Genomic DNA, 25,674 nt, shown 5'->3' with positions numbered 1-25,674 from the left:
CCACCACAACACCAACACTCCGATGATCAGCAGATAACAGTAAACACAATACAAAAACATCTTAATTCAATCAACAGAAACTGAGTAGGGAAACCCTACCTTAGCAACAATCAGCAGAGATGGAAATCAAGCACTAGAATGGCTCCTCTACGAAGTCCTCGCCTAAACAATAATCACATAACACAATTACAATTTGAAAAACCCCAATCCCCCAATTCATAAATAAAGACAACCCTAGAATTAACCATCAACAACATAGGAATAAAGACTTACCGGCGAATGGATGAAGGGTTGAATACGATTGCTAAGGTGCCCACACACACAGAGGAGAGATTTGGGAGTGATTAGAACATCGTAGGTTAAATTAGGTTTTGTAAATGATGTTTTAGAAGCTGATTATCGAATTATATAACTTCTAATTACTCCCGAATCAAACCGCTGAAATAATACACGCCAGACCGGATACTCGGTCGAGTATAGAGTATACTCAGCCGAGTATCCTCTACTCGGTCGAGTATTCATCATACTCGGCCGAGTGTTCCTCGGCAGTAGCTAAACAGACTACACAATCCACACTACTCGACCGAGTAGGCCGTACTCGGTCGAGTACCAGCCTATAAAATCCGTAGTATTACACGAGTCTACGTTATACTCTTGGTGATAGTCGGTCAACGCCTCATCAAGACGTTCTTGAGCCCCATTCGGCATCTCCTTGAACATGGCATTGAACTCCGCTTTGTTCGGACAATCGGCCATCTTGTGAGGACCCTTGCACACAAAACACGCGAACGGTTTCTTCGTTGTGGATGCAGTTGAGTTTCCCGCCTTCGAAGACGAGTTTGAGGGCGAGTTCGTAGTGCTCGCCGATTGGGCTTGACTTCCTTGCGAGCGGAACCGACTGTTCCCAACTGAAATGGCGCTATTTTGTGGCCTTTGTCCATTGTACCCACTCTGTGACGCACCAGCATTCCCCGTTGGTGCCACAACTCTTGGTGCCTCTCGTTACCCGTGAAAGTCGAGCAGGCGCTCCGCGGCCGATATAGCCGAAGACATAGTTTTGAGATTCTGCCTCATGACCTTCTGTTGTGCCCACCTCTTCAACCCGTCAATGAATTCGAATGACCTGTCCGTCTCGGACATTTCGGTAATATCGAGCATGCACGCTGAGAATTCCCTCACGTATTTTTGGATTGACTTGGTGTGCTTGATTTCCTTTAACTTCTTCCGAGCAACAAACTCCGTGTTCTCGGGGTAGAAGTGATCCTTCAAAATCCTCTTGAAGTCGGCTCACGATGTCACAGTAATCGTGTCCGCATCAATTTCTTTGTACCTAGCCCTCCACCACATCTTGGCATCGTCGACTAGATACATGCTTGTCGTGACAACTTCCGCGTCTTCGTCGAGCCCACTTACTCGGAAGTATTGCTCCATATCGAAGATAAAGTTATCGACCGCTTTTGAATCCCTCGCCCCATCGTAGGTACGAGGTGGAGGCGCCTTCACCTTATGGCCCCGCACAGATTTCCCGTCATTGGCCACCGCTTTCACGAGCGTAGCGCAAGTGTTCTTTAACATCTCGACCTTTCGGTGGAGATGATTGATCTCTTCCTCCCGATCACCGGGGATCGCATCACTAATCGCTTGGATGCGGGTGTTCATCCCGTCCACCCTCGTCTCGAGTTCACAAACCGTCTTTTGCAACTCCTCGAGGCTCGCGGCCATCCGCATAACGACGCCCTCGAGTTTGGGAAGCTTGACGTCGAATAATTCCTCTAAGGCATCCATTCGGTCCTCGATTGTTTCGCCCATTTTCTCGATCTCGATAAACAAATGCGGCGTGCAGAAACCCGTCCGAAGACCGGGCTCTGATACCAAATGTCACGGTCCGGTACTTTTGCCGGATTGTGGCGCGCACCCTTGCCCGGCTCAAGGCAAGATGCAAGCGACAAGGATCTTCGTACTAGTGAAGGATCGCTTACTAGCACGATACTCAGGTCTCGGCAACACTCGGCAGGATTGCAACGAGAGCGTCAAACACTAGGCATTCGTAATCGGTCTCGGGTGTGTGAGTCGGGATCCTAGTTTCGATCCCACAAACACGGTTTGTTAGAAAAGTGAAGGCAAATAGTCGTTCACAACAAAGCAACAACAAGCAACACAAAGGCACAAGCTAGGAAGCAGATTTTCATTCACTAGTACTCCGAAATTTGATATTTACATCCTGGTAACAGAAGACATTGAAAGTGTAGAATAGCGATATACATATTTATGGAAAGAAAAGCTATGCTAACTATGCTAAACTAGGAAAGTATTTACTAAAAATATACAAGGGAAATGAAATTACATAAGCATAAATAAATCTAAGGGTTCGAAGTGTGCGGATCATCACACCTAGCTACTTCCCGACCTAGAGATACAGAGATATATATGTACATATATAGTACGGACTACGGAGTACGTAAAATAAGAGGAACGAAGAGCATATTAAAGTTTCAAACAAATTCTTGGTTAAATCAGGACATGTCCGTTCTACTATTAAAACGTGTTAAATATATATCATTTAATAAGACAAACTGTCTAGAAGCAAAAATTTGTCTCGACTCTGATTAAGTGATAGTATTTGGGTTCGTTTTAAAGGTGAAATGAACATGTCTGTCTTAACTAAGACAAAGTGAAAGTTTCAAGCTTTAACGGCCTCAAAAGCCGATAATTGAGTAGCCTCTTCATGAAGTCCTGCAGCACCCCTGAAGAGCAAAAATGCCAAGTTTCCAATATTAAAATATATGAAACATCCATGGCAATGTGTTACAAATGAACCGAAATCCGTCCCTACTATGCATTGCCATCCTCCTCCATGTACCATATCGAATTCCTGCATTAGTAAGTTTTCTATAAGACGATTGTCAAAAACTTCTCGAAATCATATAATACTCCGTATCAATTAGCTTTTCTAATAATAATTTGTACAAGCTACAATTTAATTTGTGAAAATACTAACTTATCGAAATACTTCGTCTGAAGCAGGGAATTGAACTCCTACATCAACAACCAAACGGATTTAGCTAATTCACGTGAATTTAATGTGAGAACTTAAATCCCATGAATTCGATATTCCGGTGGAATTGTATTCCAACGGGCAACCAAACGAGCCCTAAGTCGTCACATTTTACCTACCAATCTAAAGTAAACCCCACAAAAGATTTGCTATAGATGTATCAATGTATGCATGATTGCATGTATATAATTCACATGTAAATCATGCACGACGTCTTTTCAATAGGGTGACTCTGTGAATCCGACCAACTTCTCTTTTTGCGATCAATTCTTTACGCTTTGATTTTGATACAAATATGCAGAAGCAACATACCTACATATTACATATACCAATCATAAAATGATAAAATACTCCGTATAAAAAGAACAGTAACTTCTACTCTGTATTCCGTATATTTATCTAAAACAAAAATGTAAATAAATTATTGAAATATCTAAATAAGAAAAACATACAGAATTTATCGGGAAAGAGAGAGTATAAATATATTTAGCGATGATATTACTAATGTGATATGCGTAGTTGTTATACATGGGATTTTTTGGCAAATTGGTGTTTATTAGCAAAATAATTAGGGAAATGGGGTTGGTTTGAAAATATTTAGACTTATGGTGTCCACGTCATCAGTTTCATTTTTTTTTCAATTTTTAGGCAAAGCCGCTAAGTTTCTTAGCGGCTTTGTCTCTTTGTCATTTTTTTGATAATAAATGTCATAAGCTTATGAAAAATAGATAAATAAGGAAGCCGCTAACTTTCTTAGCGGCTTTGGTGGTTATTCATTTTTAAAATAGGTCACATCATCGGTGTTAGAAGGTGACGGTTTTTGAAAAAAAAATGAATAGTAAAGCCGCTAAGATTCTTAGCGGCTTTATTATTCACTTTTTTTTTTTTTTCAAAAAAAAAAAAAAAAAAAAAAAAAAAAAAAAAAAAAAAAAAAAAAAAAATAGTAAGCCGCTAAGAAACTTAGCGGCTTTGCCTAAAAATTGGAAAAAAAAATAAAAACTGATGACGTGGACACCATAAGTCTAAATATTTTCAAACCAACCCCATTTCCCTAAATATTTTGCTAATAAACGCCAATTTGCCAAAAAATTCTTATACATGTATGTATTCATGTAATAACATTTTTGTCGCAACTATTTATTTACCTTTTTTATTCGTTATCAGAGGATTTTATTAAATGTAAATAAATGAATAAGACGGGAATTTGGTTGTACCTTTTTTATGAATCGAGCAATTTCAGTAGATTCAGTGACATCAAAGTAATCTAGTGCTTTTGCTGCAAGATCAAGTGCATATTTTTGCATGGCTTGAAGCATATCAGTCTCACCAACTATTGCTTTACCTTCTAGCATATTTACCTAATATATTTATAAATTATTTTTTTATGTAGAGAAATTACAAGTAATTATCTAGAGCAAATTAATTATTTGAGAATATAATTTATTTATTTATTTGATAATAATGTTGGTGAAGGATGAAAAGGTTGATGCTAGGTAGTTTGATTAAATAGAAGGTGTCCAATCCTTGTTTTGTGGACACTAACATGACACTTAAGGACTTTTTTTAGAGACAAATGATTTTGGGTCCCTCTTAAGAAACATTTATGAAATTGAATTTTGCCTATATTTCAAGGAGTATTACTTGATCAATTGCATTTGCATTTGCATTTACACAATTGGATTGCAATTTTTAATTTGAATGGAAAATGATCTATGACGTTATTAGGTGTATTTTTCCGAGTTTTATTATTTCAGCACCATCCTCTCATATGCATTTTTAGTTCTATTTCCAATGCATAGTAATATCTACATATTTTTATTATATATGTATCGAACACAATATTGTGTTATAGCACCATATTTTATCTCGAATATATAGTAATGTGACCTTAAATAGAAGCTAGCAGAGTTAGAATCCAAATTTGGTAAAACATTATTGTCTAAATATTTGTTTAGAGACAAACAAATAACTTAATTCTTGGCACAATGTTTTTGATTTCAATAACTTTATATATTTGCATATGCCAGCTAGCTTAATTAGCTAATAAAGTCATGAGAAATACTCGTAGTACGTATTAATGGCCTAAATTCAAATCCCGTCAACATTAAATTTACACTTAAATTTACCCCCGTAAAGACGGAATCTCAAAATATCCCCTCCTCATTTCGTCAACGACCAAGAACCACATAGTCACATACAATTGCTCCATATACAAGGGAAGATTCCAGTATTATCCCTTCAGAATATTCATATTTCATACACTAACTTATGGCAAAGAATAATTCAATTATTGTCCATTTTGTTTCATGTACAACAATGCGTGACTTCTACTCTGAGAGTACTCCCTCTGTTTCAGTGAATCGTAAACTATTTTGGAGTATATATACCGACGCTTTTAGTGGTAGGTGTTGGATGTTCTATTGTTCTTGCATCTTCTAATGCGCTGGAGACTGTCGTTGTTGTTAGCGACGTAAAATTAGCTAATGTGGCATTGTACTTGCACTAGTTTGGATTCTCCATGTGAACTTGCCCTGGACGTTGGGTCAGACAAACGAGTGCTTTATGATGCGTCTTTATCGGGTTAATTTGGGCCGAGTTATGTAGAATTTAAATTTGCTTTTAATTAGACAGTTAAATGAGTCGTTTTAAAATTGCACAAATTGTTCTATAAGACTGTCTTATAGTATAAGACCAACCCATAATCCAAAAGCCCAAACAATTAACTCATAACTCACCTTTTTAATTAATTAACCAAAAGCCCAAAAAAAAATTAGTTAATAAACTTGTAAAAAAAATATTTTATTTTGATAACCTAAAGTTTTATATTAATAACTTGTATATTTAAATATGTTAGTTTTTATCATAAAATGTCGTCTTGTTAAAATATAAATTAAATTAAGTGTTAACTTTGGGCTTCTCTCCTTTTGGGCCAGTCCTATGCTATAAGACGGTCCTATAAGAGAGTTGCTGTTAAAATTGAATATGTTTCAAGTATACTACACCTATCATCTAATCATATTAGAGAAAAGTCAATTTTGATTAATTACATCGTTTTTGTGTGAGATGATCATTTCGGATTGGGCCTATCAGTATTTTGGCCGACTTTGCTACTCCCTCCATTCAACTCCACTTTACAAGTATTCTATTTCCGTCCATTCAACTCCACTTTACAGGTTTCCTTATTTGGACATGTAAAAGACCTTTCTATCCTTATTGAAAATCTATATTTACAAAAAATGCCATTCATACCCCACACAAATCCACCATAAAACTCACCTTTATATTTTTTTAATATCTTTAACCCCACCATTCCCTTTCCCTATGTACTTTTAATAGTTTTTTTAATCCGTTTCTTAATACCCGCGCAAAAAGCAATGTTGCAAAGTGGAGTTGAATGGACGGAGTATAATATTTTCTTAATAAACGGACATTTTTTTTTTTCTATTGACTCATGACTTTGACTACTACAAATTCCTGCTTTTTACGACACTTTTTTCTTTGATTCTCGACACTTTTTAAGTATAAGTAATATATCCTCATTAAGGCTTGTTCTTTTCGACTGAAAGAAGTTGAACTGAATGAAGCTGAGCTGAACTGAATGGGACCTTAAGTAAAAAATTAAATTGTGAAGAAATGAGCTGAATTGGACTTAATAGAGTTGAACTGAAATTAAGCTAGGAAGAAGAACGCCTAAAAGTTAGGAAAAAAAGTTTAAATTCTCTTATCTTACATGTTACATATCTCCTAATTAAAAGTTGTAGAAATGTTTACTCACAAGTGATAAGATCACAAAGGATCGATTTTTACATACATGCCTAAATTAATTAGGACCCCAACAACTTAAGTAGATGACCATCCTTAAACCTTCTCCTGGAGGACTATTTCTCCTAGCATTACAAATTCTCATACCTTTCTCCGGTACACGACAATCGCCTTGACGACCGTTCCCTAATCGGGATGGCAGTGTCGGAAACTTGACGTGTTTAAAATCATCCGAGATTTTAGATTTTTTGGAAAGTAGATTCTTAAATGCAATTGCAGCTCCTAGAGCAATGCAAGTCTTGTTTGCAACCCTCATTTTTTACTATAATTGAAGTAATTCTATTTTTTGAGACGAATTTGGGGCACATTTTATAGACAAGTGTACAAAACGTCGTATGATGTCGGACGTAGAGGGATGGTCTTAGAATGTACTCCGTATAGCAGTCCTGCCCATATCGTTGCTGCATGTGAGTTCAATATTATTGTTTTATACGTACAAATTCATATGATCTTCAGACTTCATAAAAAAGCATAGTGATACACTCATGACCCATAAAAAGAGAAGAAGATAGGTACGTCTGTCAGACCGTCACGAGACATTTGAGATCTCAGCTACTCGATACGATGTATGAAGCTTTGTTTCAAATAAATAAGAAAATTGTAAAGAAAATAACCGAACAGAGGAAATATTAATGCTTTGTTTGGTAATGCATTTCAGGTATCTGATTTGGTCAAAGTAGTTCATTTGACCAAAATTTCAAGTACCTTATTTTTTTGGTAAACGCTTGGCAAGTAGCTTATTTAACCAAATAAGTTACCTGAAATAAAATGCAATGCTACCTAGAGTAGCATTTGAGATTTCAGGTACCTGATTTGATTTGATTTTCCGTTTTTACCTCTTAAATTTATACTATTAAATAGTTATCATATTCTTTTACGTCATTTCATCAAAATCAGTTATCTTTTCAGTTAGTTTGTCAAACACTTTTTTATATAGTCAGCTACCTTATCAGTTCCTAATTTCCAGCTATCTTATCAGTTAGCTTTTCAGTTTTCAGTTACCTTTTCAAATTTTGCCAAACAGAACCTAAGCGTTGTTTCAGTGTCAATTACCCTACTATTTATCTTAAAACCGTCTTGTATGATTTCCACGAAATCAAATAAATCACTTGTCATGTTTTAAATTCCTCATTTTTCCAATCGAAATTAACGACGACTTCTTAAAATTAAATCGGAACAAACAACATTGAAGAGACCTAGATTGCTCTCTAACACTTGCCTTTGGTACATGATTTCAACCAAATATCTTAATAACTTAAAATAAACGCAAATTATAGAATAAGACCCGTCTTACAAAATAAAAATGAAATAACGGGACAATTACTTTAAACCCCAACAAACTACCTGCATAAGGTGTTCATCCTTTTCCTTTCTCCTCATTTCGACATAACTACCATCAGTGGAGATGGACGTAGCTGAATTCACGCCGCCAACCACGTGTCGCTTGTTGATAGGCTTGTTTGATTCCGCGACATTATTAAGTACAGTTCTCTTCCTTTGTAAGGTTCTAATCGGAGCCAATAGCTTCAATAATATTGTGCTCATTATTTCTTTGGTACTAATTATTGTTATTTTACATTTCGTAAAAATCTCCTCTCTTTAGAACATAGGAGGTAACTGGTAAGGCCTCTAAACATAAAAGCGTCATATATTAGGTTACAATTAAAATTCCGATATATTTCTTGGAGAAGAAGTTCACGTACTTCGTGTGTACTGCGTTTATTCACCTATGGGTTTTTTTAGCCCATATATTCACATCGTAAAAAATCAAAGGCCCACTTCTTGTTTGTCTTTTTTTTTTTGTTATTGGGCTTGCAATTTTAGAGGTGTTAATGATTCGGAGTAGTGGTGTAACTGAACTGATTGAGCTCGAGTTCATATAGGCTCAAAAGTTTGAGGTCGAGCTCAGAATTGGCTCAGAGCTCTCCAAGCTTAAAAAGTTATTTCTCAGAACCAGCTCGAAATATGCTCGAGCTCGATTAAATTATTATTTTCTTTACTTTTTTCCAAATTTAAAATCAAATTAAAAATAAATATGTTTTAAGATAAATATAAATTGCTTAGCAATGTAATGTAACAAAAATATAAACTATATATACTATCTATTTGATTAAGAACAGAAGCAATTGTACAATACTTAAATTAAATAACATTTGATTAAGAACAGAGCAATTGCCCTAGCGCGGAGTGGTGAATAAATGATTCTTGTATCCGTGCTCATACGGAGTATATTTCTTTCGTCTCTATTAACTCTTTACGTTTGCCTTATGTACAAAGGTGACGATAAAAAAAAGGAAAAAAAAAAGGTATAAAACTTCTAGCATTGCTATTGCCCGTATAGACAATCATAGTTAATTGTCATCGTTCCAATGATTCCGACAATATGCAATCCATTGATCTATTTTTTTTTTTTTTTTTTTTTATAACAGCAGGAGAATAACTTACAATGTTTTACAAGTTTTCACGTAAGCTACTCGACTAGGTAGCACCAGACACCCTACAACTAAGTCTGACACAACAAAACCATACCTAAGACATACATAATAAATATTTAAAACTGAAACTACTACATTAAGAAAAGCATGCTCCTCGATGATAGCATAGATAGGGGTGAAGGAAAGGCCACGAGCATTGATCTATAATCCATATAATCACAACGTAAAGATATAAATAAACGTATCAAAAAGTGTCCAAGACTAAAATCGAATGGTAGTAGGACCAAAACAATTGAGCTCAATAACCTTGTCAATACGTTCTTCAATTTTCCTACTCCTTTTATCTTTAATCTTCGATATTTGATCAGTCGATGGTATAAACGATTGAGGAACAATTGACGATGTCAACCCGCTTTTTACATGTTGATAAGCATACCTTAACGGGTCTTTAAGCGACTCGACTGCCATTATGATATCCTTGCTAATTCAAATATAATGTTTCGTTTTTTTTGGTGTAAAGAGAATTATAAGGACGAAATTTGAAATAGAATATTTCGTGATAACGTATGAAATGAATATATGAGATTGTTAAGGAATATTGCTAAATTGAGGGATTAATTAAGTTGAGTGGCTTCTCATTTATACATACAATTAACAAGAGTTGCGCATTTTAAGTTTAATGACAAAACAATGGGCATTTAATTTAATGGTTTAAGTGTTAAACCAATGGGTTTGAGCAAAACATGAAAAAACTAGAATATTGCAAAACAAACGTGTACAACTGTACAACTACGAATAAAAGGTGAAGTCGATGGTGGAGCAGAGTGTGTCTCATGCTGGTCTAGTCGTTCCTGCTGGAAAATGAAAATCTCTTAACTTTTAGTTACAATTTTCGATTTTTTTGAGTTTGACTTAAATTTTTCATCCCCGCTAACCTCAAATTCCGACTTCGTCAATGGGTGTATCGCTGTAAGCGTGAAATGGATCTAATCCCCCTACTACTAAGAGAATAAAAATTCTCTTAGTTTTCCCGCCTAAAGAGACTTCTTCTTAAGAGCATCTCCAATGGTTCATGTTTAGGGACTTGCTTGCAATATTTACAAAATTATAAGCATGTAGCTTACCATTGGAGTGGAAAAATTCAAGAGTAGCTTGCAAGCATGTAGCTTTGTCAAGCTACATGGCTTGGTTTTTAAAGAAAAAAGCTAAATTATCTTATTGGATGAAAATAAGAATGTGGACCCATGCAAGCTACAAGATGTTGTAGTCCATCATTGAAGCGATACGTAGCTGAAAAGCAGCGTAGCTTGAAAAATCGATTTGACAAATCAAGCTACATCATATTGTAAGTTGTCCATTGGAGTTGCTCTAATTGGGCCTATTTTTCTGGATACTACTAACACAACAAGATTTGATGGATTGTAAATTGTGGACCTTATACGTAGCCCACTTTTTCTATCTCATCTATCAAAGTAAAAAATATTAATAGCCCATAATTTTGGACTCTACATGTCATATTATAAGCTAGATGAGTTAACTTGATTTCGTATAAATTTAAATTTATATTATATTTATATGTTACTCCCTCCATTCAACTCCACTTTGCATGTTTCTCTTTTGCACACTATTCACAAGCGGACATTCAACTTCAATTTTCTCTCGATATATAAGTTAAAATATATTCATGTGGATCTTATTTGATTCATCTTTAAGAGTTCATTAAAAATATCTAACTTTTATAATTTTTGCAAATACGTAGCTAAAGATATTTACCGCGTAAAAGTCATGTTGGCAAACGTGATAAAGCAAACATGTAAAGTGGAGTTAAATGGAGGGAATAACTCTTTTGTAAGAAATCATCAGTTATTTATTATGTAAATTTTTGTCTTAGTAATATGGACTATTTTTTGAAGGATGTAAAAACACTTATGTATTTTCTATTAGAAATAAAAAAAGTGAAAACATTATTTTAATAATTCGTAAATCGTCTTTTTCGACCCGAGGAATAGTTTTTACTGCTTTTCGTTTTAAGGTCAATACGGGTTTTAATAAGATTATACAACTAACTTAATAATTGTACTATTAATGTCATAAATTAGTTGCATCTAACGGTATAAAATTATTGTGTTATTTTTAATATTACAAAAATAACTTAACTTAAAATGTCTTTTTATGGTAGTAAACTTTTTTTTCAACCTCTTATTAATATTATATTTAGTAGATTATAACATTAAATTAAAAGTATACTACATTTATGCAAATAATTTAATTGATAATATCTCTTTATAAAATAAATCTAAAAAGTACCGTGCTATAGCACGAGAACTACCCTAGTTTTTAAAATTAATCGCATATTAGGTTCATAACGCAAAAATAAATATACATCAGTTTCACGCTTACAACGATATTAAGTGATGGGAAAACATAAATCGACAATCTTTGTGATTAATAATACATGGAAAATATTCTTTTCAATCACCTGCAAAAACATTTCTCAAATAATTTTTTTTTTTAAATACAAACTGATTTTATTAATTTATTTAGGTTTAATCAATTTTTAGTTGTTTGTGACATGAGACGGTAGAGGGTAGATAGCAAGAATCTGAAAGATAACTAAACCGAATAAATGAGTCTTTGAATCGAATAAGTTTGTGTCATATACTCCGTATTTCGTATAGGTACGATCATATATTGTTTCGAGTTGGTTTCATATTGTTATCGGATTATCGTCTTGATTAGCTCATTTATCATTTTGTATGAAGTTATATCATACAAGACCACTTCTGACTAGACCTGGCAAAACGGGTCAACGGGTCGGGTTCGGGTCGGGCCAATTCGGGTTTCTCGTTGAGTTCGGGTTAATTCGGGTCGGGACGGGTCTTTTCGGGTTTGTTGTTGTGTCTGTTTCGGGTCAAGCGGGTCGGGTCATTTTGGGTCGGGTCATTTTCGGGTCAATGAATAATAGAGAAATAGTCATTTCAAGTCTTTTCGGTTCAATTAGAGTTATATTTTGTCGGGTCATTTTCGGGTTTAGTGGTTCTGGATCGGGTCATTTTCGGGTCGGGCCAGTACGGGTCAAGGAAGCTCGGGTCATGTTCGGGTCGGGTCGGGCCAATTCGGGTTTTCGGGTCACATTCGGGTGATGTAGTTCGGGTCACTTCGGGTCTCGGGTCAGCTTTTTCGGGTCGGGTCAATCGGGTCGGGTTGCTTTTGCCAGGTCTACTTCTGACTGATAAACTAGTCTGAGATATTTGTATTAGCAATTGGTCTCCCTTGTGACGGGTTACCATTTGTGACGGATATTTTGTGAGATAAAATGGTAACAAAATGGGTTAGTGGAGAAAGGGGACCACATGAATAGTGTTACAGAGAGAGAAAATGTGGGTACTTTATGAGGTAAAATGGTATCCGTCTCTTGTTTGTGACGGATAGATGCCGTCACAAACAAGAATTTGTGTTGTACTAGATCCATTTTACACCATATTTATATAAAATCGTCTTAAATAATACTCCCTCCATTCAACTCCACATTACCATTATCTATTTTGTACACTATTCATAGTTGAACATTCAATTTCAATTTTCTTCCAATACGTAAGTGAAAATATATTCATGTGGGATCTTGTTTTATTCGTCTTTACGAGTACATTAAAAATATCTAACTTTTATATTTTTCGTAAATACGTAGCTAACGATATTTAACGCGTAAAAGACGCGTTGACAAACGTGAAAAAAAAAAGTGGTAGTGTGGAGTTGAATGGAGGGAGTAATAGCTAGTTGAAAAAAGTTGGATCTATAATGTAGGTTTAACATTATACTCATAGAATTGTTAATGGAACAAATTCTCAATTATGACTGCGAAATGTGATTAATTTATATTAAAATGTAATTCTCCCTCCATTCAACTCCACTCTACCTATTTCTATTTTTTACACTATTCACAAATGCACAATCAATCTCGATTTTCTCCCAATACATAAGTGAAAATATATTCATGTGAGATCTTGTTTGATTCGTCTTTACGAGTACATTAAAAATATCAAACTTTTATAATTTTTATAAATACGTAGATAACAATATTTACCGCCTAAAACACGCATTGAAGAATGTGAAAAAGCAAAGTGGTAGGGTGGAGTTGAATGGAGGAAGTAAATAAGAATTTGTGGATAATTATTTTTTGTTTGTCACATTTCCTGTGTCACAATTTATATAAGCCGTCACAATAGACACCAACTGGATGATTGTTGGAAACAAAAGCCATGTATTCATGATTATTTCACACTAAAACTCATCAACAACACATAATATACAATTGATTTGATATTTTAGTTGAAACCATAACAAGATCGAATAAGGTACTCAATTGGGACCCCATGAATTCAAATACATGACTTTCTTAAGAGAATCCTCAGATTGTTGCAACTCTTGTTCTCTAAACTTACTAGAAATAACACTAGATGTTGAACTAGAAAGACTCTTAGCTTGACAATAAGATCTCAAATTATTTTTAACATGTTGTTGAATACACCTAATTGGATAATTCCATCTTGCAAATCCTTGATCTTTTAGGGCTTCTACTGTTGCCATACTTGCTGCTACTACCCATGTTCTTGTTGTCGAACTCATCTTTCTTATAATATCGCTCGAAAAATTCCTGGCTGTTTATTTGTAGGGTTTTGTATGCTTAAGAGTGTGATTTAGAGGGTGTTTGTATTGTGAGTTGATGAAGGGATAGTGAGGTGAGAGTTGGTGTTATATAGTAAGGTGAGTGATTAAAACCATTGGCTTATTGTGCCCAAAAGATAAGGGTAGTGCCAATGGTTTTGGGACTTGAAGTTGATTGTTTATTGGGGATAATATTGATGACTCATGCTTGTTACATTGAACGTGGCTTTTCCTTATAGTGCCACTAGCTAGATCAAGCTACAATGCAAGGCACTTTGTCTTTTGCTAAAGCTCCCTCCAAAAATAGACGGGTATATCCGTCGATAGTTAAAGACTGGTTAAATAGCTTAAAAGTGGTAATATTTTTTGCCCCTATCACCCTATTTGTTACTCGTCCTATTAGAAATGTGGTATTGTATTTGGTCCGTCTTTAGTTATAGACGGATATCTGCCGTCTACAATGAGATTTTGTGCCTCCTATTCTACATAACTGTCCCAATTTTCATTTCCGTCTATTCATAATAACGTCCCATTGTTCGTTTTCGGTAAACTTTTATATTTGTTTTAATCACTTCAACCCACAACAATATCCCACCTCATCCCACAGGCCACAACAATACTTTATTTTAATCATTCCAAATTTCCACCCACAATAATACCCCACAATACCTTTCATTTCTCCAATTACCTCACCACACCACAATACTTTACATTATTTAACTCATTTTTTTTAATTCTTATGTCATTTCAACAACGAGACAGTTATCGTGAATAAGAGAGTATTAGATTGTGGCCTTGTGGGCGGATTATACACAACTACACAAGTCGACCTATTCTATGTACTCGAATGTAGGCCCATTGAAAGTACAACAGGCCCTATAGTGTTTTGGACTAAAATTTACGTTGCAATCGTGGGCCCTGTTGCATATTAGTAGACAAGATAAATGTTTAACTTGAGTCCGAAATTAGTTGCTTGCTTTCATGTCAAACTATTTGGTGTTATTGTTAATTTAGTTTGAGAATTAAGTTCAATCAATTTATTATTTCAAATTTGGTAAATTGGCTCAATTTGGATCAATTCAAGTTATTTTAATAAATATTTATCATTTTTGAGATCGGACAATTTTGAATTGTACTTAGACGCTTAAAGTCATATTTGAAATAGATCGGACAAGTTCAAAATGTGGAAAATAAATAACGGTGTATTCAATCGATTTGCTTCTACCACTATGTCCGGCATGAAAGTCACTAGAGTTTAAATGAAGATACACATTAACTATAATTGAATCAAATAGTGTGATCGTTGAATTGTAAAATTACATAAGTGTTATTGTAAAATCAAATGATCTGTTATCTAAATAACCCAAATAAACTAATAACTTTCACCAACCCGACAACCATTACTTTTCCATGATAAGGGTACCAAGGTCTTTGACACATGGTTTTACAATGTTTTTATTGTAAAATCGTTTTAACATGAGACTTACTCACTTACTGAAGTAACATCAACGTTTAATTTTGAATTATTTAAGTGGCACGCCAATTTATTCAATATTGAGCGAAGACTGAAGAAATATTCAGTAATTGATATACAAAGAGAAGTCTTAATCAGTTGGAGAATATTATAATTCTGGACGTATTATTTTTTTTTTATGTATCATAATAACATGGCCTGCATGTCAGTGTATATATATATATTGTATAATTGTTACGTACTTGTTAGGGTATGTGTATCTTCAGATCTTTGTGATCTTTCTTGCAAATGTGTAATCTCACAGCTAAGAATTGCCAACATTTATACAATAATCGTATTTTTATATAAATTCTATAGGCCAGAAATATTTTTCTAGTAAAAGAATTATTAAAAAAAAAAAACGCTCCAAATCGCTTAGTAGTTTTATTATCAAATTTATTGTTCAAAATGATGTTTACTCAGTTCAATAATTTGAAACACGGAATAGACACATCGTTGCCAATATTGTGTCTAATATGTCTAACTTTTTTCATTTGTACAATAATTTTGTTTTCGAAGGTGTGCCACAACTTTTTGAAAAAAAAAAATAAGTTCAGGGCGTAAACCTTAGAAAAGAGAATTTTCTGGAGGTAAGAAAGTCAATCCCAAATCCGAATGGCAGGTCTATCTTGTGCTTTAGGTAACTAACCTTGCTCCAATCTTACATAAACACGATTTTAACACATAAGTTTAGACTCCGTTTGGCAAGGTATTTCAGGTATCTGATTTGGTCAAAGTAGCTTATTTGACCAAAATTTCAGGTCCCTTAATTTTTTGTAACCGTGGTAGAATTTAAGATTTCAGGTACCTGATTTGGTTTGATTTTCCGTTTTTATCCTTTAAATATATACTATTAAATAATTATGATATCCTTTCACGTCATTTCATCAAAAATCAGTTACCTTTTCAGTTAGTTTGCCAAACATTTTTTTTATATAATCAGCTACCTTATCAGTTCCTAATTTTCAGCTACCTTTTCAGACTTCAGTTAGCTTTTCAGGTTTCAGCTACTTTTTCAGTTAGTTTTACCAAACAGAGCCTAATGCCGAATCAAAAGGTTATTAAGCTTATTTGGGCATTTTCATAAAAGATTTTCTTGCCAGCAACAAAAATGAATCTATAAAAGAATATGACTTGTAATAATTCTTCGAGTAATCAAAACTCAAAAGCACATGGTGATTACTCCGATTTCGTTGACTATCAGGCCCTTAGCATTTTGCACTAATTATTAGACGTAAATCCTAATTAATTTGTGAATATCCGATCATCGTCCTCACGATTGTATAAATTAATTAAAAAATTCGACATGGTATACGAAAGGTTAGTTTTGTATGGCCTTATATCTTCTATATGCCGATTTGACAAGATTGATATCCACAAGAATAATAATTAACTACAAAAGTCCAATTCTGTACTTACTCATAATATCAATCGATCCGCATTGAAAAATAATACTCCGTATATTTTAAACATAAAACAATTAAATGCTCCGATTATATGGAACTTTGATGCTTGTCCATCCCCATTACATACAATTGATAGGTGATGACTCCTTAACGGTGGAGATAGAGAAGGAACATGGACGAGAGATTATCATATACGCATTTTCTTCGTAAGTGCTCTCACAAAGAGATAATAACTAAATAAAAAGTTTGATTCATTTTCATGAACGATTAAATTCATGACCTCATGGTCCAGGAATGAGGTGCTCTTACGAATTAAGAGGATCGGGTATTTAATTGCCCTTGTTGGATTGTTAGCTAGAGGATTCAAGTCAAAGTGGAGATTTGTTATATGTATACCTTGAATTTGTTAGTTGCCATTAAGAAGGACTATTTAGCACGAGCTTTGAATTAGGGTTTCCTAATATTCTTTTTGGGATAGGGTTTCTGTTTTGGGATTCCTAAGTTTTTGTACTCTAACTCGCACCTAATAGTTATGCTTATTATTATTACTGCGTAGCTAATACTGTAATGCAACGTCATTATCGAATCACGTAAATCTTTTATCTTTTGTGCTTCATTCTGTTATAACAAGAAAGATGAGCTGTGTTTGACCATATATATCTTGTTTATGCCTACATGACATGCATGATAGCCATATGAATAAGTAAGACTCTGTTCTTTTTTACTTAATTTCAACTCTATTTCATTTAGTTCAGTTAATCTTCAGTCAGTTATGTTCATCTCATCTCTTCACAAAATTAACTCTGGTTTCAGCTTCATTCATCTCAGCTCAGCTCCATTCAATTTTTTTTAAATTCAGATAAACTCCATTTAATTCAGTTAAACTCGTTTCAACAAAAAAAGAACTAGCCTAATAACCACAAAATCCCAATTATGTCCATACTCATAAAGTCATAATATCAATCAACATAGAAACTCTCAAATTTAGTTTAAGCATTAAAAAATTAAATACTCCGATTAAATGGAAACTTGATGCTTATCCATCACCAATTCACCATTACAATTGATAGGTGATGACTCCTTAACGTGGAGATGGAGATAGTAGCACATGAACAAGAGTTTTCTTTTGATGTAAATGAGGTCGATCACCTGTGACAACAGTGAGTAATTACCTTAGCGTGAGAACTCACACGAAAAGGTAGGCCCCGTTTGGTAAACAACATATTAAGTGAAATTAGTAGATTTCGGTTTAATTAGTAGGTTGACTTATCAATCTACCATTTTCATGTGTTTGGCAAACGACGTGTCCTAATAGCATACTGACATTAATCTACTGTTTTTGAATATGCTGCTTAGCAGCATATTGTATTAGCATATTCAGTTTATTCATGAAATCATTCTAATTATCCTATTATCTGCTAATTATTAAACACCTTTTCATAATCTTCTAATTTAATTTGATAGTCAAACCTGCTACTAAAATCTGCTAATTTTATCTCATTGGATCTGTTCCGGGTGTAATTCCAGAGCATGTATAGTTACCACCCGTGGCTTGTTGAATGATGTCTTGAGTTGGATTCTCCTTTGGTCTTAATCGTTCCTCTCGGCCTCTCCTGTAACAATGAACGAACTGAGGGCTTGGCTTTGTGCCAAGCGTACTCACTCCGACGCTCAAGTCAGTAAACTTAAAGGATAAGTTGTTACTTGGCTGAATGTATATTGTAGAGAGATAAGGAAGATATTACCAGATGAATAGTGTATTTAGGTTTAGTTGTGCATTTGTTGGATCCTTTCCTCAATGAAGGTTGAGGAGTATTTATAGGCTTTCACCTTTTGTCACGTAGTGGCCAAGTGGCCAAGTGGCTAGCAGGTGGAAAGACTGATCTACCCCCTCGGCCGAGGTTTCTATGGCAGGCCGGCGGGCCACGTTGACTCACCGCCGAGGGGTCTTGGATATGAGTACGCGGGTATGTGTCCCTATTTGGCGGGTTGCCATGCCGAGACCAGTGACAGTAGATGGGTCGCATCGGCTAGGGCTAAATTTGTCTAAGTCGTTGACTTGCTGTGGATATCTTTGACCTTGCTCAATATGTTGACTTGGTCAGCGGTGCAGAATATGCCCCATCAATTTGCTCCCAGCGTAGCCTATGCCGTGGTATGGGCTCCGATGTACGTTTGAGCGTATATTCTGCGTAAGTAGTTTGCGGAAAATTTCTGCATCGGCTTCTTCTGCGGCGGCTTCTTTTACCTCGGCCTGGTCTTTCTTAGGCCGTACCATATCCCCCCTCCACATGGATGTGTAAAGGGCATCCGATGTTGAAAAGAAAGTGACGCCGGCCGAGACCGGGATTGAGTGTGCTTGGTTGTTTTTGATTGCCCCCGGCCGGCGCTACTTAGCTTGGTTGACCATGTGGCCGGCGGAGAACAGATGCTTGGGAATTTGTTGAGGAAGGTGAATAGGCAAGGAGATATGAATAGGCGTGTTGAAGACGCTTGGTTCTTGTTGCATTGATTGACGCGTCTAATCATTGCAACGATTGACATTCGGAATTGCATGCCCGACACGTGTCTCGCATGCTTTGATTGGTCCTTCTTTATGGGCTTTTCCCTATAAATAGGGCAGTTATCCTGTGAAATTGGCCACCAATTTCATTCTCTAAAATTTTCCTCTAAACTTTCAAGGGTTTTCTTTGTCTTCTAATTCTCGAGTTGTTACTCCGTGAGTGTTTTCTTTAAGGTAAACAAACAAACTTTCCCATTTCTTAATTTTGTAAGTCTTTATGGTAAACATGTCTTCTGCTGATGCCGGTCCTAGTAAGCCGGCGCCTGGGGGTTCCCCGTCGCGTCTTGATGAGGAGGGGAAGTTGGACGCCCTCCGATAAGGCACAGGGGCCCTGGTCTCCTTCTCCCGAAGTCGATCCTCGAATTTTGGAGGAATGGGAGGATGACTCGATGTTGATGATGACGCAGACGATTTTTGGTGATGATGTCAAGAGGCTCGTCCCAAAGAGGTGAGGCGAGACGTTATGGATCATGGTGACGTCTGCAAGGTACGCGTTGACCGAACTTGGACCCATAAGTTGGCCAGTTGTTCTGGTGAGAAATTTTTCGAGGGCCATTTCTTTTTCGGCAGGGGGTACAAGATTGTTATCCCTGAGGAGGGTCAGGCCGTCTGTTGCCCTCCGCCGGGCCATACCGGCGTATACATGCGACACTTGGAGTGCGGGCTCCGGTTTCCGCTGAATGAGGACGTCATGGCCATCATTAAAGCTATGAACGTCGCTGTGGCCCAACTGCATCCGTTGGCCATGAGGACGATAGTCGGCTTTGTGTGGCTTTGTCTCTTCAAGGGGGAGGCCCCGACGGTGAATTTATTCCACCGGCTTCATTATCTCCAGCCAATCGCTCGGTCGCTGGCGCGTCGGTTGGTATAGTTTGCACACGAGAAAGGTTATGTTTCGTTGACAAACTTACTTCTTGCAAAGACCGGAGAGATCGGTGGGTGTATGTTAAGGTGCTTGGGATGACTATCCGCCGCCCCTCTCCTTTCAAAGACCAAGTGAATTTGCGGTGTGAGACTAGGGCGGAGCATGACGGATGGGTCACCGGAAGAAGCTCAAGATGGATGCCGCAAGGTCCTTCTTAAAGAGGATGAGAAGTCACGATGAGGCTTTTGAGGCGGACAAGGGTGGGGTGTCGAAAAAATGGATTCCCCCAACGCAGATCATTCTTCAGGATGAGCCGCTCTGCCATGTCGGCCTCATACCGGCCCTAGCACAGGGTGAGTGGGGTCGGTGTGAGGCCCATCACCGCTCTTAATGTTCCTGTTTTTCGAACTTCGATTTATTTCTTCTACTTAATTCTTGCTTTTATTTTTTTTTTTTCGCAGACCACTTTGGACGGGACTTGTCTGAGGATATCCTCCGGAGAATGGGGCTGCACAAAGACAAAACCGTTGCTAACTTGCATCCCAAGGCTCTGACCCATGACCGTAGGACGTCGCCGAATGATCTTATGGACCAGCGGCTGAAAAGTTTGAATGCGGTGGAGGCCCAGGCGAAGGTTGTTAGTAACATGCCGCGCCATACGCGAAAAACAAAGCCTTCGGCGGTGATGGCGTCGACATCGGCTCCGCCTTCCATCCCCCCTGTTCAGAAGGAGACGGTGGAGATCGTTTACATCTCTAATGGGGATGACTCTGACGAGGAGGAGGGGTCTCTCCTTGTCCGTAAGAGAAAGCAGACAGCTTTTACCGCTGCCGTTGCTTCTGCTGCTGACGAGGAGATGCGCCCTTCGGCCAAGAAGGCCAAGCACGGTACTGGTCTATCCGGTGGCTCAGATTTAGCTGGTTCATCAGGTGCTGCCGATGACTGGCTCTTCGGCATGTCGATGTATGTTGATACTGATGCTTTCTTTAAATTTTGTAGATCAGCCACTGTCAGTCGCCGCTCTTATTGAGCAGCAAGTGGAAGAGAAACCCGCGCAGGCTGGTGATCATAACGTCGCCATTGGCTTTTCATCCCAGAAAGTTTCCCTTTCCCGACCGCAGACTAGTGATCGAAACGTCACTGCTGACTCTTCATCCTAGAAGGTTTCCCCCTCCCGGCTCGTGGCGGGAGGTGCGAGGTTGGTCGAGGAGCTGGCGAGGTGGAACGAGCTGGCCGGTGCTCGCATTATAGAGCAAGAGAAGGCCGTGGCTCAGTCCGCTCTTGAGCTTGATGCCACTAAGAAGGTGGCCGTGAAGGCGAGGCTGGATCTCCTCAATGAGCAAAGGCTTAGGGGAGATGTTGAGAAAGCGCTCTTGGCTGAGAGAAAGCTTAGGGAGGACGCTGAAAAGGAGGTCCTTGCTGAGAGAGCCAAGGCCGAGGCTGCTGCGGCCGAAGTTGCAAAGTTGCTGGAGAAGTGTGACCTTGTTCAGAGGCATGCCGACCTTTATCTCCAGCAGAGGAATGAATTTAGAGGCAAATTTCAGATCCAGGGGAAGGTGATTCGGAGCAAGGAGGCCATCATCAGGCAGAAGGAGGATGACATTGAGATGCTCCAAACCAAAATGCTCCCCGACATGTGTTCCGACCCGGGATCCGCGGCGAAGCAGTGCCGCCAGGGAAGTAATTGAGGAGCTTTTTCCTCTTGAAGGTTCCTTTCCGTGGGACAAATATGACGAGCTGTTTGACGATAAGCTCGAAGCTAAGGAGAAAGTCGTGGAGGAGAAGGTCAAAGAGGCGGCGAGAGTGAAGATAGAGCAAGAAGCGGCCGAGGAGGCGGCAGCTATCGCTGAGAGGGCTAAAGCGGCCAAGGAGGAAGCCGATTGGGCGAGGGCAGTTGAGGCTGCCGAGGCTAAGGCTGGGGCTGTAACACCCCGGTTTATAAAAGAAGTCCTCGTCAAGACATTCTCTAATAAAACGGACTGTTACCATCTCGGTTTCCCGAGGTAGTGAATAACAAATTAAACTCCAAGGCAATTTATGTAATATTTTAACTTAATTATTACAAATACTCTTTTCAACTCAAATGACAAGAACTGACATAATTAAAAGTGAAAGTCTTCTAGATGATGATCTAGCTACTAAGTCGTCTGATCCAGTGTCTCACGTCCATCAAGCTCCCGTCCTATCTCTTAAACCTGTCAAGTCTGCTCCCCATAAAACGGTTCATCACAGGTGTTCACGAATACACAGGGTCAACCGCGAGGTTGAGTAGGGAAAACAATGAAACAATAAAATATGATATGCATGATACTTCGTCACCTCCTTATCCGCCTTAACTCAATCTCCTTATCCGCCTCAAATCAATCTTCTTATCCGCCAATTCAATCTCCTTATCCGCCAATTCAATCTCCTTATCCGCCAATTCAATGCATATGAATGCCCAAGAGATTTAATGCAATGCAATATGTAAATAAATCACTGAACTGATAAATCATAAAGTCATGCCAGTTACCCGATGTTGTGATATCATACCCAATACGATCAAATCAGTCAATCACCTTTCCGAATATAAATGATAATGTAAATTGACAACCAGAAATTCAGTCAACACAATTCGATCAATAACGATAATAGGACAAGTGTATTTCCCTACCTCAAGTGCCAGCAAATCCAATTAAGCAGTTAAGCAGTCCAGAAATAAAGCAATGAATTTGATTATCGATCCTTCACGAATCCGTCACCTAAAACAATTATAATATTTATAATTACTAATTGCTAAATATAGATATCTCCCGAAATAGAAGTTTTCCCCGAAATACAATCCCGACACCAACTTACGCCCAATTGATAGTTAAAATAACCCGATTAGTTTCTGACCCAACTTCCCAAAATAGAAGTTATTAAAGTAGAATTTCTTAAAATGGAAGCTTTCCCGATATAGTAATTTTCCTCTTTTAACAAACCCGACTCAAAAATCGGTCTTTAATTAATTACTTATTATTAATTATTATTTTATTTTAAATAACTCGGAACTTAGATCAAAACGATAATTGGAGGTTTAAACGAATTATACGATGAAGTACCCGAATCAACCATTTGAACAATTCAACAATCCCGACTCAAACCCGTTTTAATTATTTTAATACACTCGGGAATTAATTAAATAAATTATTTAAATGACTCGGGGATTAAATTAATTACATTATTTAATCGACTCGGGAATAATTTATTTAAAAGGCTCGGGAATTAAATTAAATAACCAATATGATAATTAAAAGATTAAACGAATCATTCGATTAAGAAAAACCCGAATCAAATATTGAACAATTCACAACCCGTCTTAAATTATTAAATGCCTCGGAATTAATTAATTAAGCATGCGATGACTTAAATAATAAAGAAACGAATTAAACCCGACTAAACACACTCACGCATTCACTCTCGCTCACGCACCACCACCGGCCACCACAGGGCCGTGACAACCACCAGACGTGACACCCACTCGGACCCAGCCTCCACCAAACACCCCCACTGGGGTCGACCCTCGCCGGCGAGGTGAACCACGGCCGTCTTTTGGCCTGGTTCACAGCCGCGCATCACCAACCACCCCCTTTTCTCTCCTGACCACCACCGCAACCCGCAACTACCCCCTGCCAAACAACCACCACTCGACTCGCCACAAACCCACGAACCCAGACACGGTGGCGCCACCATTTCGACCTCCCCGAGTCCACAAAGGTGGCACCACCCCAATCCTACCCCTCTAACTCGCTTTGAAACCGCTCCATTTAACCCGTTCTTTTTGCACCCCTGTCGCTGCCACCTCTCACGACCACCAACACCACCTATAACCACCCTAACCACCACCAAAGCACTCGTCACTTACCACTCTACCCCCTCACCCTGTCAACAACCACCAACATCCTCAATCAAACACACACAACCCCCTCCAAAACCCGACAGAAATAATGAAAACAGAGGAGGGAGGTGTTGAACGCATACCTTTTTCCGCCACCACCCAGCCACCATGGCCACCCACAGCCGTCGACCACCGCCCCTATTTCTTCCCTGCTGCACCGACACTACCCAAGCTCACTCTCCCTCTCTTTTTATGCGTGAGATATGATGATTGATGATGATGAAAAGGAGTCATGCACATGGGAATAGGAGGTGTAAAGAAAGAAAGAGGAAAGTAAAGTATGGTGATATTATTAATATAATAACAATATTAGAATAATAATAATATATAATAATAAAGGTATATTTTAATAAAAGTAGAGTTAGTTGTAGTAATGATGTAATAATAATATATATAAGAAAGGTTAGACTCACATTTCGAATTCCATATAAAACCGTCACAATTAATTTATATCGATACAACGTGGTTAATTAAAATAATTTACGTAATTATCGACTCAGCAATTATCCCGCCTTAATTAGTAATATAAAATGTATAATAATTAATATATAATATTATCCGTTTAATAATATCCGTTTAATTCAATAATATCCGATTAATTTATTATTATCCGTTTAATTTATTATATAAAAATACGGGGTATTACAGTCTTCCCTCCTTAAAATGAACTTCGTCCCGAAGTTCGCTCCCATACTCAACAACAGAAAGGTATTGTATATTGTACTTACGGACGTCACGCAATTCTAACACGGTTAACACACTTTTGACTCATCAATTAAACGTAACAAATACGGAATGTTACAGGGGCTGCTGAAGCTGAGGCTGCTAAGGGAGCTGCTGGGTTGCCCCTCGAAGAAGGTGCTGCTACCGCTGCTGATGGCGAGCAACAGCAGACATAGGGAGATGATATCTGTAGCCTTTTGTCTTTTGGTTTGTCCTTGTAATTTCTTGTAATTCGTTGAACATTTTTAATAAGAGCTCGTTTCTTCTGCCTCCGGCCTGGCCGAGGTTTTTACCTCACTTCTTTTTCTTGCGCTAGTATTTGAGCCTCAACTCTACTTTTAGCGTCTTTGTCTTCGTCTGGGTTGTCTCCTTTCGTTATTAATTGAGTGTCTCTTTTGTTTCCGCCTCGGCTTGGCCGAGGCACTCTAGAGCGCGTATCTCAATTGTGTTAACGCTTCTAAGGCATTTTGATTGCTTTGCGAGTATCAACTGCGCTGGTCGTGATTGCCGCTCTTGTCGGTGTGACAGTGTGAGCCAGCATCTGCTTCTTGTTACTGACTGCCGTGGCGTCTACCACTTGTGGTGTCTGCGACGGCGCCTATTTCTTCATGAGACTGCCGTGGCGTCTACCACTTGGAGTGACTGCGACGGCGTCCAACCTCTTGGGGTGACTGCCGTGGCGTCTACTACTTGGGGTGACTGCGACGG

At 37.8% G+C, this 25,674-nt stretch overlaps 1 protein-coding gene across 1 annotated transcript; it reads right to left on the bottom strand.

Moving 5' to 3' along the window:
* Positions 1–2,170: 2,170 nt before the first annotated feature.
* Positions 2,171–4,563, bottom strand: LOC141646933 (dynein light chain 1, cytoplasmic). The gene is made up of 2 exons (XM_074454937.1): positions 4,270–4,563; positions 2,171–2,872 (listed from the first exon to the last, which is right to left on the bottom strand). Exons 1-2 carry the CDS (start codon positions 4,405–4,407, stop codon positions 2,681–2,683), a joined length of 330 nt encoding a protein of 109 aa, XP_074311038.1. The 5' UTR covers positions 4,408–4,563; the 3' UTR covers positions 2,171–2,680.
* Positions 4,564–25,674: the final 21,111 nt, after the last annotated feature.

This window comes from Silene latifolia, chromosome 3 (genome assembly GCF_048544455.1).
Source record: "Silene latifolia isolate original U9 population chromosome 3, ASM4854445v1, whole genome shotgun sequence".
Classification (NCBI taxonomy): domain Eukaryota; kingdom Viridiplantae; phylum Streptophyta; class Magnoliopsida; order Caryophyllales; family Caryophyllaceae; genus Silene; species Silene latifolia.
Note: the sequence above shows the minus strand (reverse complement) of the source record. Positions and strands in the feature narration are given on the sequence as shown.